We start from the raw sequence: 15527 nt of genomic DNA, 5'->3' as shown, positions 1-15527 counted from the left end.
TTACTTTAAAGTTTTAATTAAATTCCAAGTTGTTTAATTTGGAAGGCGTAGAAGATAGAGGCCTCGAGGCTTTTGGCGGTGTTTATGCGGTATAAGAAAGTATACAGATATCACCGCTAATATAGTCTTAGCCCATAAGTCCTGGCCTTTGAAGTTGAGCAACTTGATCATCTCCTTCTTGGCCAAAATGATTACAAAGTTCGTGTAATTGTCAGGCATGAACACGGTAGTCCTTTCATTTCAGGTGTTCATTGTCGTCTTGCCGCGCTCTAATTAAAATGTTATCCATTCCCCCACCGCACACCCAGCCATCCAGCGATCCAACCATCCATCCAGCCAGCCGGTGATATGTGGCACACTCACATGGCTGAATCTACTTGCGGCTTCACACACACACACACACACATCCTCCACACCAGACAGAGAGCCACACTAGAAACCGCCTCGCACCCACCTGACTTTGACATTGCCGGGCTATTAATTAGTTAAACTCAAATTGACACTCGAGATAATCAAAATAGAAACATTGGGATTGGTATTGGGATTGGAATTGGCCTGGAAGCATCGAAGCGACACCAGCTAACCAAATAAACGTGTCTACCCAGGACAAGTCCGAGCATATTAATCAGAAGGCCTTCTTTCTGTTTAATTTGGAAGTCCTTGTTGTCCTGCGGACGAAAAAGGCAAACACATCGACTGACCTTTCGTTTATTTTTGGCTTTTGGAGCCTAGAGCCTTGTGGCTTTAATTTATGATTCTGAGACCTAAAGTGACGAGCTGGAATAAGCGAAAAGTTGACTAATAAATATAGGAAAGGCTACCGAGTCGAAGGACCAAGACTAGTTGTAATTTCCAGTTGTTTACTGTATTTTCAGCAAAGTTTTTAAGGATGTCGAGTGCACCAGGCTCGCACTTCCTTTCTTGGTACTGCTTGGTGTAAACAATAACAACAAAATTTTTGCATAAAACGTTTACACCAACGTGCTCTGGTGTGGGCTTTCTGTGGGCTCTGAGTTTTTGAGTTAAGTTTCGGTTGCCAGGTTTGGGGTTAGACGAGGAGGAGAGAGATGGGTGCTTACAAGTGCAAAAGTTTTGAGGTTAAGACGCTTCAAAATAAAACTGCACACACGCATACTTTCCGAGAACTCAGACCCCACGCCCCCTCACTACTAGCGCCTACTTGAGAAGAGGAAAAGTTGTAGCTTTGGTTTCTCAGAGACACACGGAAAAAATAGGATATTAATCTTAAAAGTAAAGGATATTAAAAGAGATAAGCCCTGTGACAAGTTAAGTCTTTAAAAGGACATTTGTTGTTTCTGTCAGAACCTAAAAACTTTAAATATGCAAGTCGGCAAGGGTAGTTACAGGCTACAAACAATTAAGCCAAAATATTTGTGTTCGAAACACAGTCAGTGTGTGTAAGAGTGTGTGTTTATTTTAGTGTGTTGGTGCAAGTGGCTCTGTATGCGTGATATGCTAATTGCCAACTCATTAAAACAGCTTCGTCTTTCAGCTAGAATCCAACAAATGCAGCCATGTCCTTGCTCTGCATTGTGAAATTTCCATTTCCATTTCCATGAAAATATTTCTAGTGGCTCCACCACTCCTCTCCTCGCCACCGCTTTCCATTCTAATTTAATCAGTTTGTTAAATAATGAGACAAGCATCTCTCTCTCACTATTTTTGGGATACGATTCTGCTCCGACAAGTGCATCTCATTCTTAATTAAATGCACTCTTGTTGTGGGACAAATATTATTTTTGCTAAAGACTCGACAAACTGGCTAACTAACCCTGAATAACCTCATGCCCCCTCCAGGCACTCTGCCATGCCCTATTCCTTCGTTCCTTCGGCCCGCAGGTAATCCTTGAAAGTTTTGCCGACAACAAAAGCGTAAATACCCAAAGGACTTAGCAGTTACATTATGTATTCCTAAGCCTCATCCAAAATACGTATACGCACTGTATGCCAGGGTCCCTCCCTCTCCCATCTAGATTTCCTAGTCTTCCATAATCGTTTTCGGAAATTTATGCGTCAAGGGCCACAACAAAATGGGTTGAGCACATGTTTTCGTGTGTGTGTTTTTTTTCTTACTTATTTCTTTTTTTTGTGGCTTGAAGTCCTGAAATCTTTGGAATGCTTTAAGGGAGTGGGTGCTTGTGTGTGAGAGGATATTAGGACCCAAATAAAAAGTAAATTATGATTATCTAAGACGCTCCTTTGAACTTGTTCCATCTAATCGATGGAGTTTCAAGCTAAGAAAGCTAACAGTTTCTCACATTACGTTTAAAGACTCTGATCCGTACAATATGCAGCAGCTCCCCTTTCATTTTCTTTAATTTTAAAGTTTTAAACTTTCAGTTCTCTTTCTCCGCATTCATATAATTTTGAGCTTGTTTGGGTTTCGGCCACCGCCAAGCTGGCCAAAAGCAGGGCGTGCATAATCGCTGATTAGTGTCTACGTGTGAAACCGGTGGATGTCCTGTCCCCCCCCTTCTAAACTCCTCTCTGTCCACAGTGCTATGTCCATCCTGCGGGCACCAGGACCGCCTCTTGGCCACAAAATCCGCAGGGCCTTGTGGGTCATAAATTCGCATTAGAAGCGGCTCGCGGACGTGAATGGAGCGCTATTGCATCCACTAATAAGCAGGACGCATGTTATCCGCTGTGGGCGTGGCTCCAGTCTACACTAACACACTCTCAACCCGGAGAATAAACACCCCCACACCCACATACACACGCACATCCACACGCATAATGAACTGAAGCCGAATTGAACGCCAGCGCTTAACTTAATTAAAAACTGCATTCTTTGGGCTGCCTGGGTGGTAGTGTGTCGGTGAGTTTTATTTTAGAATCCGTTAAATGGCCAAAACAGGCACGAAATGTTACCAAGAATACAAGCCAGCCAGGCAGGCAGCCCGGCTAGTATAGTATGTGGTTGTGTAGAAATTTTGCGCATATTTTCCGCTGAAATTATATGTTTTCCAACGCAATGCGGTCAAAATTCTCCTACAAATTTTCGCCTCTAGTCCGCCCGAAAATTTCGGATCTAATTTATGGTAACTGTTGGAGTGTTGAGTGAAAAAGGGTGTGCGAGATAATAATATCAATTAAAACTCATTTCGATGCATAATCATATATATATTGCATTCTCTGGGCACTTTCTGTAATTTAGCTTTGATATGCAGCATAAATTTAATTAAATAAGTTATTATATTTTAATTGGATTTTTGTTGCCACTATGTGTTACTATAACTCACTCTCTCCCTGTTTGTTATCACAACACAGGACCAATTAAAAGTCGAACAAATAATGAAATGTGTAATAACCGTCATGTGACCTTTGACCCGTGGACTGAAGCAGTAATTTGCTGTAATGCGACACTTCAATTGATTTTTATTCCCGTCAAATTAACGTTCATTTATTGAGAAATAAAAACAATGCCTCGCCAGACATATTCAAGAGAAATGAACCATAATTAAAATGATTTAAATAAAGAAACGCTTTCTGATTATTAATTAAACGAAACCCCTATTATTCTGATAAGTTATATGGCTACGCATATCATATTTTGAAGCATATTTGCCCATCTTTGGTTTATCCCATCATCCTTTATGGCTATCGCCTAGACTAGTTCATATATCAGGTTGTTCAAAAATTTATGGATTTCTGTCTAAACCGCATACCCACTGCCATTTACAAATTAGTTTTGCCGATGGCTGGCTGGCATATATATATATAGTAGTATCCTAGTACCGGCTCTCTTACCGGAATCATTGTCAATTGCATAATTTATGAAAACTCGCGTTGATTGAATTTAAGCTGACATGGCACTGAATGGGGCTTTGACAGAGAAGCACAGTCGGGGGGCCTCAATCGAAATGCGGCAATTGAATTTTCGGGGACTTATTAATTTTGGCCTGTTTGTCATTGACTCATCATCGGCAGTGAACGAGTTAACCGGTTGAGTGAGTGGCTCCTGTGTTTGTGGCCTTCACTCCGCCCCGTCTGCGGTCGCCCAACCACCCAACACAATTTTTTTTAATTCTTTCTCCTATTTTGTTTGTTAAATATTTCCCACTTTGCACATTTTCAGAGCAATTAAAATTGATTTATGATGTCCAGACAGTTGGCAGCTCCAGTCAAATGCACTGCTGGGCCATATATTCTGCGAGTTTCAAGAGTTGGAGTTGGAACTGAAGGACACTCTCTCTCTCTCTAGTAGTCTTTTTTTTCCGGGACAAGTTTTTGGCACACGCGTGCCACTTTTGCATTTGTCTGTCTTGGTTTCTTTCTTTGCGTAATTAGGCAGAGTAATTTATTTTTATTACTCTTCATTTTCAGCCAGTTTTCTACAGTCCGCTGTCCGCGTAGGCCCCGACTAAGAGCTAACAAATTTGTCAAGCAACAAATTATGTTGGTCCTTTTTCTCGGTTTCAACGCCTTTTGAAATTGGTGGGGAAAAAAGAAAGCCAGAGCTGCTGCGTGGCAGGATTTTAATTAGAATGGCCTTCAAGTTTTCTAGACAGAGCCACCTGTCCTAAGCTCCAAAGGTGCTCTTTGTGGTCAGCTTGATTTGCTTTGTCTTCTCGGGTTGGCCCATTTAATTGGCTTTAATTTTAGGTTAGCTTAGAGTGCTCTTTTTCCATTATTTTTCTTACTTTTTCATCGCTAATGCACTTGGAGGGAAAATTCATGGTCTGTCGCTTCCGCCAGGACACTCATAAATGATATATTGCCAATGCCAAGGCGGAGCTACAAAGTTTTTTTTGAAATTCAAAACGCACAATGTCGCTAGATATAAAATTCGTTCACAGAATCATTAAAAAGTATTAAGGAGGTGACCAGGATGAAGGGTCCAGGACCAGTCAAACAGGCAACCAAAAAAAGTGTAATTTATGGCCAAATTAAACGAAACTAATAAGAAAAGCCAAGTGGTCTAGAGACCAGGCACCAGGGGGCTAGATCGTCCTGGGCTTGTCCTTTTTGACAGCACCTTCCGCTGCTGGCTGGTTTTATGAAGATGGTCACTTGTAATTCATTATGCGCTTGGTGCCACAGCGCCTGAATCAACGGAAATGAGTCTAGGATAACTTTGCTGCGTCGCCTCCTGCTGTTGCTCCTACTCCTCATTCCTACTACTTTATCCATGTTAATTTTTCTTCATTTTTAAAGTCTCTCACTCCCGGTTGACTCCACTCCAGGCTTAGTCGCTTATTTCTTGTCAAGTTGCAGACTCGTTAGTTAGTTTTGGTAGAATGCCTCGGTAATTGCTGGCCATCATTTTTGTTCACCAATTCTAACTGGCTTCTGAAAGAGCGACATCTATGCCAGCTTTTGCGGGAAAATAGGTTCAGTTATCCTTTCCAAGCTTGTTGGTGAGTTGTTGAAAAAGCTTTCATTAGAAAGTTTTTGGTCCTAGATGCTCACCTTTCTCCTTGAGCTTTTGTAGAAGTTCTGACATGTCATGTTTTGACAATTTTAAAGCTAAAGTGTTCTGAAACTTAAACTTGAAAGCTTTCCACTTCCCATAAACTAGTCTAGTCTAGTTCTGGGATAAAAGTTCTTAAAGCTTAATAATGTTCTATAAAATAAACTTCAAGCTTCAAGTTTCTATTTTCCAGCTTTATCCTGCTCTCTGTAAAGCTCAACATGCGCAGTAATCATTGACAGCCTCCCAGAAACCCAACATCTAATGCTCTGGACCACAAGTCCTTTTTGCCTTCTTTTTTGGCATTTGTGTGTGTGAGAGACCTTTATCACAACATTTGCCAGCCAGGAGATAGCAGGTCCTTGTTTTGGTGTCAGTTTAAAACATTCTGGTGAAGTGGTCGGTTGATTTTTTGGCTCGAGCGGGCGTCCTGGCTCGCTCCTCCTCCTGAATATCTACGTTTCTACTCTGCTGCCCAAAACACCCTATCACGGTGTGACAATCGTATACAGTTCTAAACTCCTCGTGTTCTTGTTGCTTTGCCCCACGTTTAAGGACACCCCAGGGGCGGGAAGAACGGTGCGTATACTTGTTATTGTTAAAAAAACACACAGAAAATAAAATGAAATCGTGAATTGTGGAATTCCGGTGGCGTGTGAAGTATTCATATTTCTTTGAAGGGGGGGACTTACCTCAACACTTGTTCTCTGTAGGTCAGTGTTATAACGATTTGCGTTCTATTTCGGGGTATGTGTGTGATTTTTTCCGTCTGATGGCACAGTTTTGAGCGCCACAGTTTTGCATGAGTGTCTGACAGCATTCAGGATCCCTTAGTAGTGTGTCCTTGTGAGTGTGATTCAGAAAAGCAAGGATTTCTGGGTCTTGTGTGAGTGGGGTTTGCAATTTCCGCCATTGGCTTTTGTGTCAAGTCACTTGGCAAACTCACAAACACACCAAAAAAAAAGGGAAACACACTTGAAAGATATTGCTGCCATGGTGTACCTTTTAAGCCTTTTATTTACATTTGAATGCGTCCCGAACTGAGATATTTCTTGGAAATTCTGGCTGGCTGGCCCTCTGGCCACAAAAAGTCCACAAAACTCCCCAGCTGTCGGTCTGTCAGGCCGTCGGACTAATTGCACTGTTGAGCATTTTGTTATTTGCATGTTTAACAAATTCGTGCGGTGCATAATTTAAATATTTTCGGCCAGGTCAAATGAAAATTTAATGCCATATTCTCTCGGTTGGCCCAAAAAGTTTGCTGGTAGGCTCGTGCTATTTCTGTTTTTGTTTTTTGTTTTTATTTGTAGCTATTTTAGGCCAAGTTGAAATGTTTGTTATTTCCCCCCAAGGAACGGCAATAATTTTTCTGTTCAATTAGGTTTAGGCAGCAACAAATGCGAAAAGTCAAGTTTCCTTTTTTTTTACGACTACTATAAACATAAAAGTTCTCCCAAAAGATACGCACACTCGCTTACACACACACCCACGCGTCTCACAAATAAAATACAATCTCACAGCCACACCACATGGGCTTAGATATGTACATATGTGGGTGTGTGTTTGGCATAATACGTTTTGATTTGCTTTTATTCGTTCTGTTTGGGATAGGGCACTCATATTTACCTTCTTGACACCTTAATGGACAAGGAGGCCAACCAGCCACCCAGCTTCCATCCGGAAAATAAACGAAAACCTCCGGAAAACCAAATGAAAATGTTCAATTCACCTAAGCGTCAACGCATATTGTTTATTTATCATTCAGCTTGGGTCCGACAAAAGGCCAAGAAATTCTAATAGGCTTAGTTAAAAGTTAAATACTCTTTCAGAAGATGATATGAATAAGAAAATAATAATCTTTTAGGCATTATCTTAGAGCTCCGGAATCTCTGGAAAATTTCTTTAGTTTTATTTGAAAAATTGGAGTCTTGAAAGTATTTATTATTTATATTTTATGGTAGAAACCTTTCTCCCATTTCTCGTTATACCCTTTCACCTCCAAAGGGCAATCAAAGCAAATGGTTACATTCCACGCCTGTCATTGACTTGGCATTGGTTGGGTCGCTTTTCGTTTGGTTTGTCTTGATTTAGTCCCGGTCTCTAACCAAAAGTTCCCATGCTGGCACAACACAGATGGCTAAAAGAAAGATGGGGTCCATTGGAGTCGGCAAAGGAACCTCAGAAAGGAACAAAGGAAAGAAAAAGCTGCCATGTCATCAACATAATGACGGCGCAGACAAGTTGAATATGCTGCGTATGGGTGTGTGGGTGTGTGCTTTGTATCCTTGGATCCTTTGGCACTCCTGTTTTTGCTGCTGACCTGCCTTTTGACGATTTGTTGTGCGGGTGCTCCGCAGATACAGATTTGTTGGGCCATCCCACGGGGCGGATACTTGATACTGGCATTGATCGAATTGTATTGCCTACTTTTTGGGGCGGTGAGCAGCGAAGCCAAGCCGGCTGCTGTCTGTCTTCGTTGGAGTGAAGCCCTCAGGACTGTCAGTTCTACTTGGCCCGACGCATCGTTGCGCACTTTAGCTTCTGTCATTGGCTGTCAGGTCCTTTGGCCTGGATCCCATTTCTTCCACTGACGACTGCCAACCAACTGACTGCTTTTTGTGCCTGCAACTGTCGGAGCAAAGGGTTTTAGCGAATAATGCAATTGACACATTAAACGACCCTGCCACAATTGAATCAGAGTAGCAAAGTATCTCTTTATCACATTTCATTTCGCTACGCTTCCCCGCATTAAATATTCCTTTCCATTCCATTCCATTTATATTCAGATCATCGGACAGCGAATAGTTATTTTATTATGACATTGCTGGAGGACTTATTAAATCAGTGGATGGATGGTTTTTATTTTGTTTCAGGGGGCGAACATTATAGTATTAAGTGGTGGGCAAATTTACAATTGGCAAATTCAATAATACTGAAATATTTATGTGCGCATTTTATAGATTCTCCAGTTGAACAAATATTTGCCAGCCATAAATATTGACAAATGAAAGCCCAAAAGAATATATATGCGGTATATATATTTTCTTTGTCATAAAAACAAAATGGTTTCAGCTTTTTTCCCCTGATAACAGCGCGGCTATTCAGGCGATCAAAAACGCAGAAGCACATCGCAAAACTGTCAATATATATATACATATATATATATATTGATTTATAGCTAGGGTTTGGCCCGCTGGGGCCGAGGGTCTGAGTGTTCCCAAAAAAGGCACAAAACTATTTTGAATGCCACAATTTGTCACTGGGGCGGCTGAAAGAGGTGCGAGGATTGGCCAATGCAATTCAATTTGACGTGTTTTTTTGCTGGAAAATTGTTGCCATTTTAAAATATGAAATAAACCAAGCATGGCTGGCAAAAATACAAAAGCGCTTGCCCAAAAAATATGTGCCAGAGAGATAGAAGCCGAACACCAGAGATAAAATAATATAAAAGCTGTAGCTATCTAGCTGTAGCTGTAGGAAGAACATTTCCCTATAGAATATTTTGCACGTTTTCCAGCCGGAAAATCGTTTCAGGCGTAAAGCAATAACATGTCCGTAAATGTTTTCCCGCAAAGATGGAAACTTTGTTCCCCTGTGGAATAAAAGGAAAATTTTTCAATTAAAAAAAAAGCAAGCTAACCAAAACCTGAAATATTTATATCTCACATCCAAATGAAAAGAATAGAACATCCAGGCAAGATATTCTGCCCTTTTGGCATGAAAACTTTCAAGTTTATCTCTCCAGCGGTTATTCACACCTGCATATGAAGGTAAAAAAGTTATACACCACCAAGTCTGCAGTCTGAACTCTAAAGTCTAAAGGCAGTTAAATTGTTTAGAGTTTCAGCCGCAACTCAGCTCAGTAAGGCACCATCATTCTGGCTTGACATCCCGCCAAAAACTTAATGCCATCAGCCTGAAAGCAAAAACCAGCCAACCCTCTTCCTGACAAGTTTGAGTCGCCAAGTTGGCGCATTCGGGTTTTGTTGCTAATCTGCAACAAAGATAACTTAACTCGGTTTATAGTTTTTGGCCACGGAAAAAAGTGTGCTGGAAAAATGAAAATGTTATGGCGAAGTTTTTAACTAAGCGGAAGAGGATATAGTCATGAATAAACTTTACACGAAATATACTAACCTGGCTCTTCATTTTGATTAAAAATACATTCTCCACCATCGGTTAACAACAAATTTATGATATGTGAGTGTTAAAAAAAAGGTTAAAGTCCTGAAAATTGTTACATGTTTACCTCTACCCTAATGAACTGAAATTTGTGTTGCGGGAAACCCGCTTTTTTTTTGGCGGAAGCCTTTCGGTTGAGCTCGTAAAGTCTTCATCAATTCGCATTTAAGCAAAGTATCAAAAAAATAAAGCAAAGTCGTCCCCCTGACTTAATGAGGCAACACGGGACTTGGTCAAGTCCCTGCCCGCTATCCTGGTTTTTATGTTTGGCCATAAAATGCGGACAGCAGCAAGAGCTCCTAGGACTGCTAGGATGGCCATCAGAGTGGATGTGAATGGAGCTCCATTAATTATGCAATATCCGACTGAGTCAAAAAAAAACCCTCAACTGTTCGGCGACTTTTTCCGGGGTTTTCCGGGGGTTTTCCAGGGCTTTTCGCTGAAATACTTTGTAGCTCGTAAAAGGAGACAGGGCTTTGGGGGGGAAACAAGGCTCTTGCCACACACAATTTGCATTTCTCATTGATTTTTCCCTGCATCATTAAAAATGCATTTAACGTTGAATGTGGTGATGGGGTTGGGGTTGGTTGGTTGGGTGGTTTCGAAATATACTTTAAGCATCGTTCTTAATTAATTGTTTAACGTAGCATGTTCGCGAATCGTTGCGGTCTCTAGGCTCACAAATGGCAATATAAATTTATACCCTACCCACCATTTTTTTCTCACTCGCGGAACTCATGGCACTGTGACTTCAACTTTTCCAACTTTCCGCTGTCCTCTCTAATTAATGAAATGAAAATATTTGCATTTCAACAAAAGGCGAAAAAGTTGATGATGTCCTGGCGAAAATTAAAAAAGTTTCCACGACCTCCAACTCCTGACACTCCCACACTCTCACGCACATGCCTCTAATATATTTGGATTGAAAAAAAATTAAATTCTTTTATTATTTTTTTCTCTCTTGCAGAAATCCGTAAAACCATCGGCGGCAGCGCCATCATCGTCACATGATCCTCCAATCTATATCGACGATGACAGCCTTGAAGGATCTGGTGGACGCGGCGGGGTAAGTTATAGAGTACACACATACATATTAGTTAATTAAATTTTTGTGCTTCCTTCCGCACAAGACCCTACAAAAAATAGTTATCCTGATAACAAAAACTGCTTCCTATTTTGCATATCAGCAGAAAACTTGGAAAAAGTTTTATGTAAACTGAGATAAGAATAAAAGGGGTTTCTGGCAGAATTTTATTATTAATGTTATTGCCAGATTTCCATATGAATAGTGCCTGTAATCTGCAATATTAATCAATCAAAATCGCATTTAAATGCATTCAGCATATTTTTTCGGCATATCCATTCAGGCATTTCTTTTATTTAAGCCAGAAACCAGAACTGTGAAAAAATGCTGGCATGTTGGAAATAAAAATGGAAAAATGGAACAAAAATTGGCAACCATGTATGCAAAAGTTTGGGCCAAAAGCTGGTTACGTAATCAAAACTTGACGTTGGCAAAAACTCATTTGTTTATGCGCATGAAATGTTAATGTTCAACACCTTTTTTGTGCTACGAGTGTGAATAAAAAGAGGGTGTGTGAGTGTGCTGGGTTGTGGGATGTGTGTGTGTGTGTAGCGCCTGTCTGCGTATGCATTTGGCATGTGAGCGACATTTGTTTGAAAGTTTTCTGACAGCGCTGCGCTTGTTCCGCCAAGAACGCGTCAATTGTTAAAGGCGCACACTTTTGATTCCCTTTCAGGATACACACACACACACCCATACACTCACTAACACACCCATACTTGAACCCTAGAACACTCTACACATTTCCGTTTTCCGCTCACTCATACTCAGCCATAGAAAAAAAAAAAAAACTAATTAAAATGCGTGGCCTGACATTGCTGCGGCTCAAAAAAAAATAAAATAGAAGGGAAAAAAAATTCAGGACGAGTATAAGTAAAAATAGAAAAAGTTTAATTAAATTCTTTGGCTTTTTCGCTGACATTCCTTGACTCGTTTTTTTTGGTTTTCAATTTCTTTCCTAATTCAGCTTCAATTTAATTAAACATTTTGTGCTCTTTTCCCCAAAAAAAAAAATGGTAGGTTCCTAACATAAATAGAAAATTTGAGAGAAACTTTAGTGAAATTCAATCAGCGAAGTCTGACATGCGGGGCACGTTGCATACTTTATTGAGTAACTGTGACTAGATCAACACAAGAGCACAAAAGCTATTGACTTAGGAATTAATTTTCCATGGAAAAGACTAGCCCCGGAGGGGGGCTACTGTTGTTGGACATTTAACCGGGATTTCAGTCAGCTCGGTGGAAAAATAAGTAAATAAAATCCCTTCAAGCGGATTTTATTTTTCATACCCTGTAGTAGAAGGGTTTAATGGGGGATGATGTGTAAGAAGGCTGGAAATCAAAGTATTTATTCATAAAATTTGGATTTTTAAGTGAAATTTCCATTTTTTCTATCATTTAATATCTTTTATTTTACTTGGTAATGGGTATTTAAGTAGGATACCCCTAATGTCCTTAGTGGTTTTATGTTTTTAAAGGCTGTCTGTCATCTACTTCGCCATCTCCTCTTCACTGTGGCATTTTCTAATTTCCCTCCCAGTCCTCATCCTTCGGACTCCGCTCCTCCGCTCCGGTTTTTAGCCCCGTTCCGCTTTTTTGCACCATTTCCGCTGCGGTGGTCCTGCTGCCAGCCTGCCTGCCTTTCTGCCGGCCTGATCCTGCCTGCTCCTGGCATGTGCTGCCATCATGGTCCATGTCCGTCCGAATGTGTTGGCATTTTTATGTTTTATGCAACTGACAAACGTAAAAACGTCTCCCATGTGCTGGATGATGTTCTTTTATGCCATCCTCCTCCTTTTTGGCAAAGGATGATGGGGGAAAAAAAATGCAAAAAGGAAAGGACACTAAATGAAATTTATTATGCGCTCTGTTGATCTTTTGGGCCAACTACAGCTGGCTCTTTAAAGTGATTAGGCCAGTGCCTTGATGGATTCATCTTTCCGCCGCTGTTGTTGAGTCATCCATCGCTCCATGGGGATTCATTATTTCGTTATTAATGGTTACTGTTCCGTTAAGTTGCTTTTGTTTCAACTACCCAGCATCCCAGCGTCTTATGAATTATGATAAATTCGCAGATTATTCAGTCACAGTTCTAATATGTCATTCTGCTTTGACTCCCGGAGTTAATCATCGCTGCGTGTTTGTGATTAATGGATGGCCATCTATCCAGAATGGATTGGGGGATGTTTGGAGCTATCTGGAGCTGTAGCTGTTGGTCTAAGCACATTTTTCTATTTGCCATTTCGGGGACGTGTCAACAAGATAATGAACTTTTGTTGTGCACAACACGAACACGTATGCATATGATGTTGTTGGTTTGTTGCATGGTCGGGTTGTTTGCCTGTGTGTAATAAGCCGTTTGCAGAACACGCAACCCACAGCTCAGTGCCCACTGAGCACACACCAGGAATACACAATGGTGCAGTCAGAAAAATAATAAGGAACTTGTTAAATATTTATATTTTTAAGAGCAGTTGTGGGGAGCAAAACCTTATTGTTCAAGTAGAGAAATATATTAATATACCTTCTTGGTAAGCTAGCTCTTTCTTTCAGTGTATATACACACACTCTTACACAAGAGACTCGTTGCATTTTCCCGAAATGGACAAAGCCGGCAAGTGAGGAAGCAAAGCGAGCTTGTCGTAGGTCCTTGTTGATTAATAACGTGCACATGGCGCACGTGTTTTTGTGGATGGCCAAAAGGAAAAGCCTTTTTGCATAACACACACATACACACACACAGGATTGGGTAATCCCTCTATATTGGTATTCGTGTCGCATAGAGGGAGAGGTTGGGAAGAGGCGGAAATGCGTATTGACAATAAATTAACATCGATTGACATGCCGAGGAGAGGTTCTCTTTTTTTTTCCCGTCGCCCGAAAAAGTATGCTACAGAATGTGTTGTGTAAACAGGTTCGAAACTAGCACCTCCCTTACGTGCTCCGCCCCCTCTTAGCCAAAGGCATTGATGATGTGGTTAGGTAGTGCGAAATATGCTGCCTGTCCTTAATGGGATCCTTATCCCGTATCCTGGTGCCAGCCTCTGCACTCAGTCAGTGTCCCGTTTCCTCCATATACCATATGCCGTGTCCCGGTATATATGGACGTTTGTGCCTGCGCTTAAGTACGTGTATATAATTTCCAACGCTGTGTCGTACTCAAGCTGTCAATATCAGTTGCTTACATGGGAATTTATTGGTGACAGCTCACATAATACATAATGCATGCTGCCACCCACTAACAAACACACTCACACTCACACACATGTCCTGTCAACTGTTAGAAAATGGGGGTTCTTAACCGATAGACATTGAAATTTATTGAGATTGTGTGTGCTAACCAACACCCGCAAATGAGTTTATGGCAATGGGCATCCGGTTTCCCCATACAAGTCGTCTTGCTGGCAAATGCAGAAAAATCTGACTTTTTAATGTCAAAGGATATGCTTGAAAAAGTGATGGGAAGATGGAGGGAGGATGGAGTATGGGAAGAAAGCCACATCCTCTTGTGCCTTGCATTCATTGCTCAATGTCGTTCTGCTTTTGGCCAACAGCATACAAGTGTACAAATGATGCTGCATTATTTCACATAACATAATTCCCTCCAGTAAAGCCAAATGAGTCCCAGAGATGGGAATAAAACGCCAGTCCAAACATACACCAACATCTCGGTAATCCGAGGCCACTGGGGCCAAAATGTTTTGCCCAAAAAACCAGGCAAAAGATATGGGGTAGGATATCTAGCACACATTTCTCCTCCTTGCTGTGGAACATCTGCCGCTGGTGTTTGCTTTTGTGGGTTATTGCGCATACGCCACGTTGTCGCAGACAAGCCTGAATTTCTATTGAATTAAACACCCAAAAGCGAGCCTCTGAGTTGCTAATGGCATACACTCTTAAAAAGGAAGTTTTTATAAATATTTTGTATAGAAATTGAAATGCATTATTCTCTTCTTGGGTCATTTTAAGCTCTAGCAAATAGTTTATCCCGGGCTTTACTTAGTTGTGCAATCAAGGGATTTCATTTGTTTCCATTTACTTAGCAATGCAAACTTGCAAGGGCCAGAGCTGGCATATCACCTCGTCCAACAAAGGATTCTAGCTTCTAAGGAACACGTTCTACGCCACTCGCATACGAATACAAATGCGTAAACACAGACAGTGCCATAACATTTGGAAGCCCGACGAAAAGTCATTGTCAAAGTTGACGCGAAAACACGGCCCAGGGGTGGCAGAGTGGCGGAGCTGAAAGGACCACCCTTGGTGATGGCGTCGATGATGATGATGATGATGGGGGCGTTGTCGCCATTTTGTTTTCTCTGTTTGTCTCCGGCGTAACGGTATGCGCATTGTATTACCAAGTGAGAACTCTAAACGGAGAACTGGGCCAGAAAATGGGGGACCCTGGAGAAAGGAGGAAGGACTCAGGCCGCCTCCTTGTGGCCTGACTGGCACATGCATTATGTATGCCAATAAATTCGCTTAACTTTACGACAATTTGTAGCTGCAAGTCCTGCCATAAAATTCCACTCGCTTTAAACTCAGATTAGGAGCGACAGAGAGATAGGCGATAGAGAGAGATGGCTGAATAGAAAGAGATGGAACGAACAGGGAGAACTGTGAGCCATAATTTGATTTAGGTCCTTGAACGAGGCCTCTGAACCCAAAATTGGTTTAGCTCTTAGTATCTTTGATGTGGCTACATTTTGGCGATTATCCTGAAATTATATTAGTCCTTCAGCCCACTCTGATATTCTATTTCCAGCTCTTACCTGTTCGATTGTTATTGTTGCGGGATGTGCTTCAATTAGTGCATCGTTTCGGGAA

At 41.2% G+C, this 15527-nt stretch overlaps 1 protein-coding gene across 4 annotated transcripts in view; it reads left to right on the top strand.

Annotated features, from left to right (window-relative positions):
- The window catches only part of LOC6494953 (syndecan), a 109354-nt gene that overhangs the window by 76955 nt on the left and 16872 nt on the right, over positions 1-15527 (top strand). For all 4 annotated transcript variants that reach the window (XM_014907602.3, XM_044715459.1, XM_001959299.4 and 1 more), the window contains exon 3: positions 10584-10682. In XM_014907602.3, coding sequence (XP_014763088.2) covers positions 10584-10682 — 99 coding nt within the window. The remainder of the gene's footprint in view (positions 1-10583; positions 10683-15527) is intronic.

This window comes from Drosophila ananassae, chromosome 3L (genome assembly GCF_017639315.1).
Source record: "Drosophila ananassae strain 14024-0371.13 chromosome 3L, ASM1763931v2, whole genome shotgun sequence".
In the NCBI taxonomy this organism is placed as follows: domain Eukaryota; kingdom Metazoa; phylum Arthropoda; class Insecta; order Diptera; family Drosophilidae; genus Drosophila; species Drosophila ananassae.
This window is presented reverse-complemented; position numbering and strand designations above follow the sequence as displayed.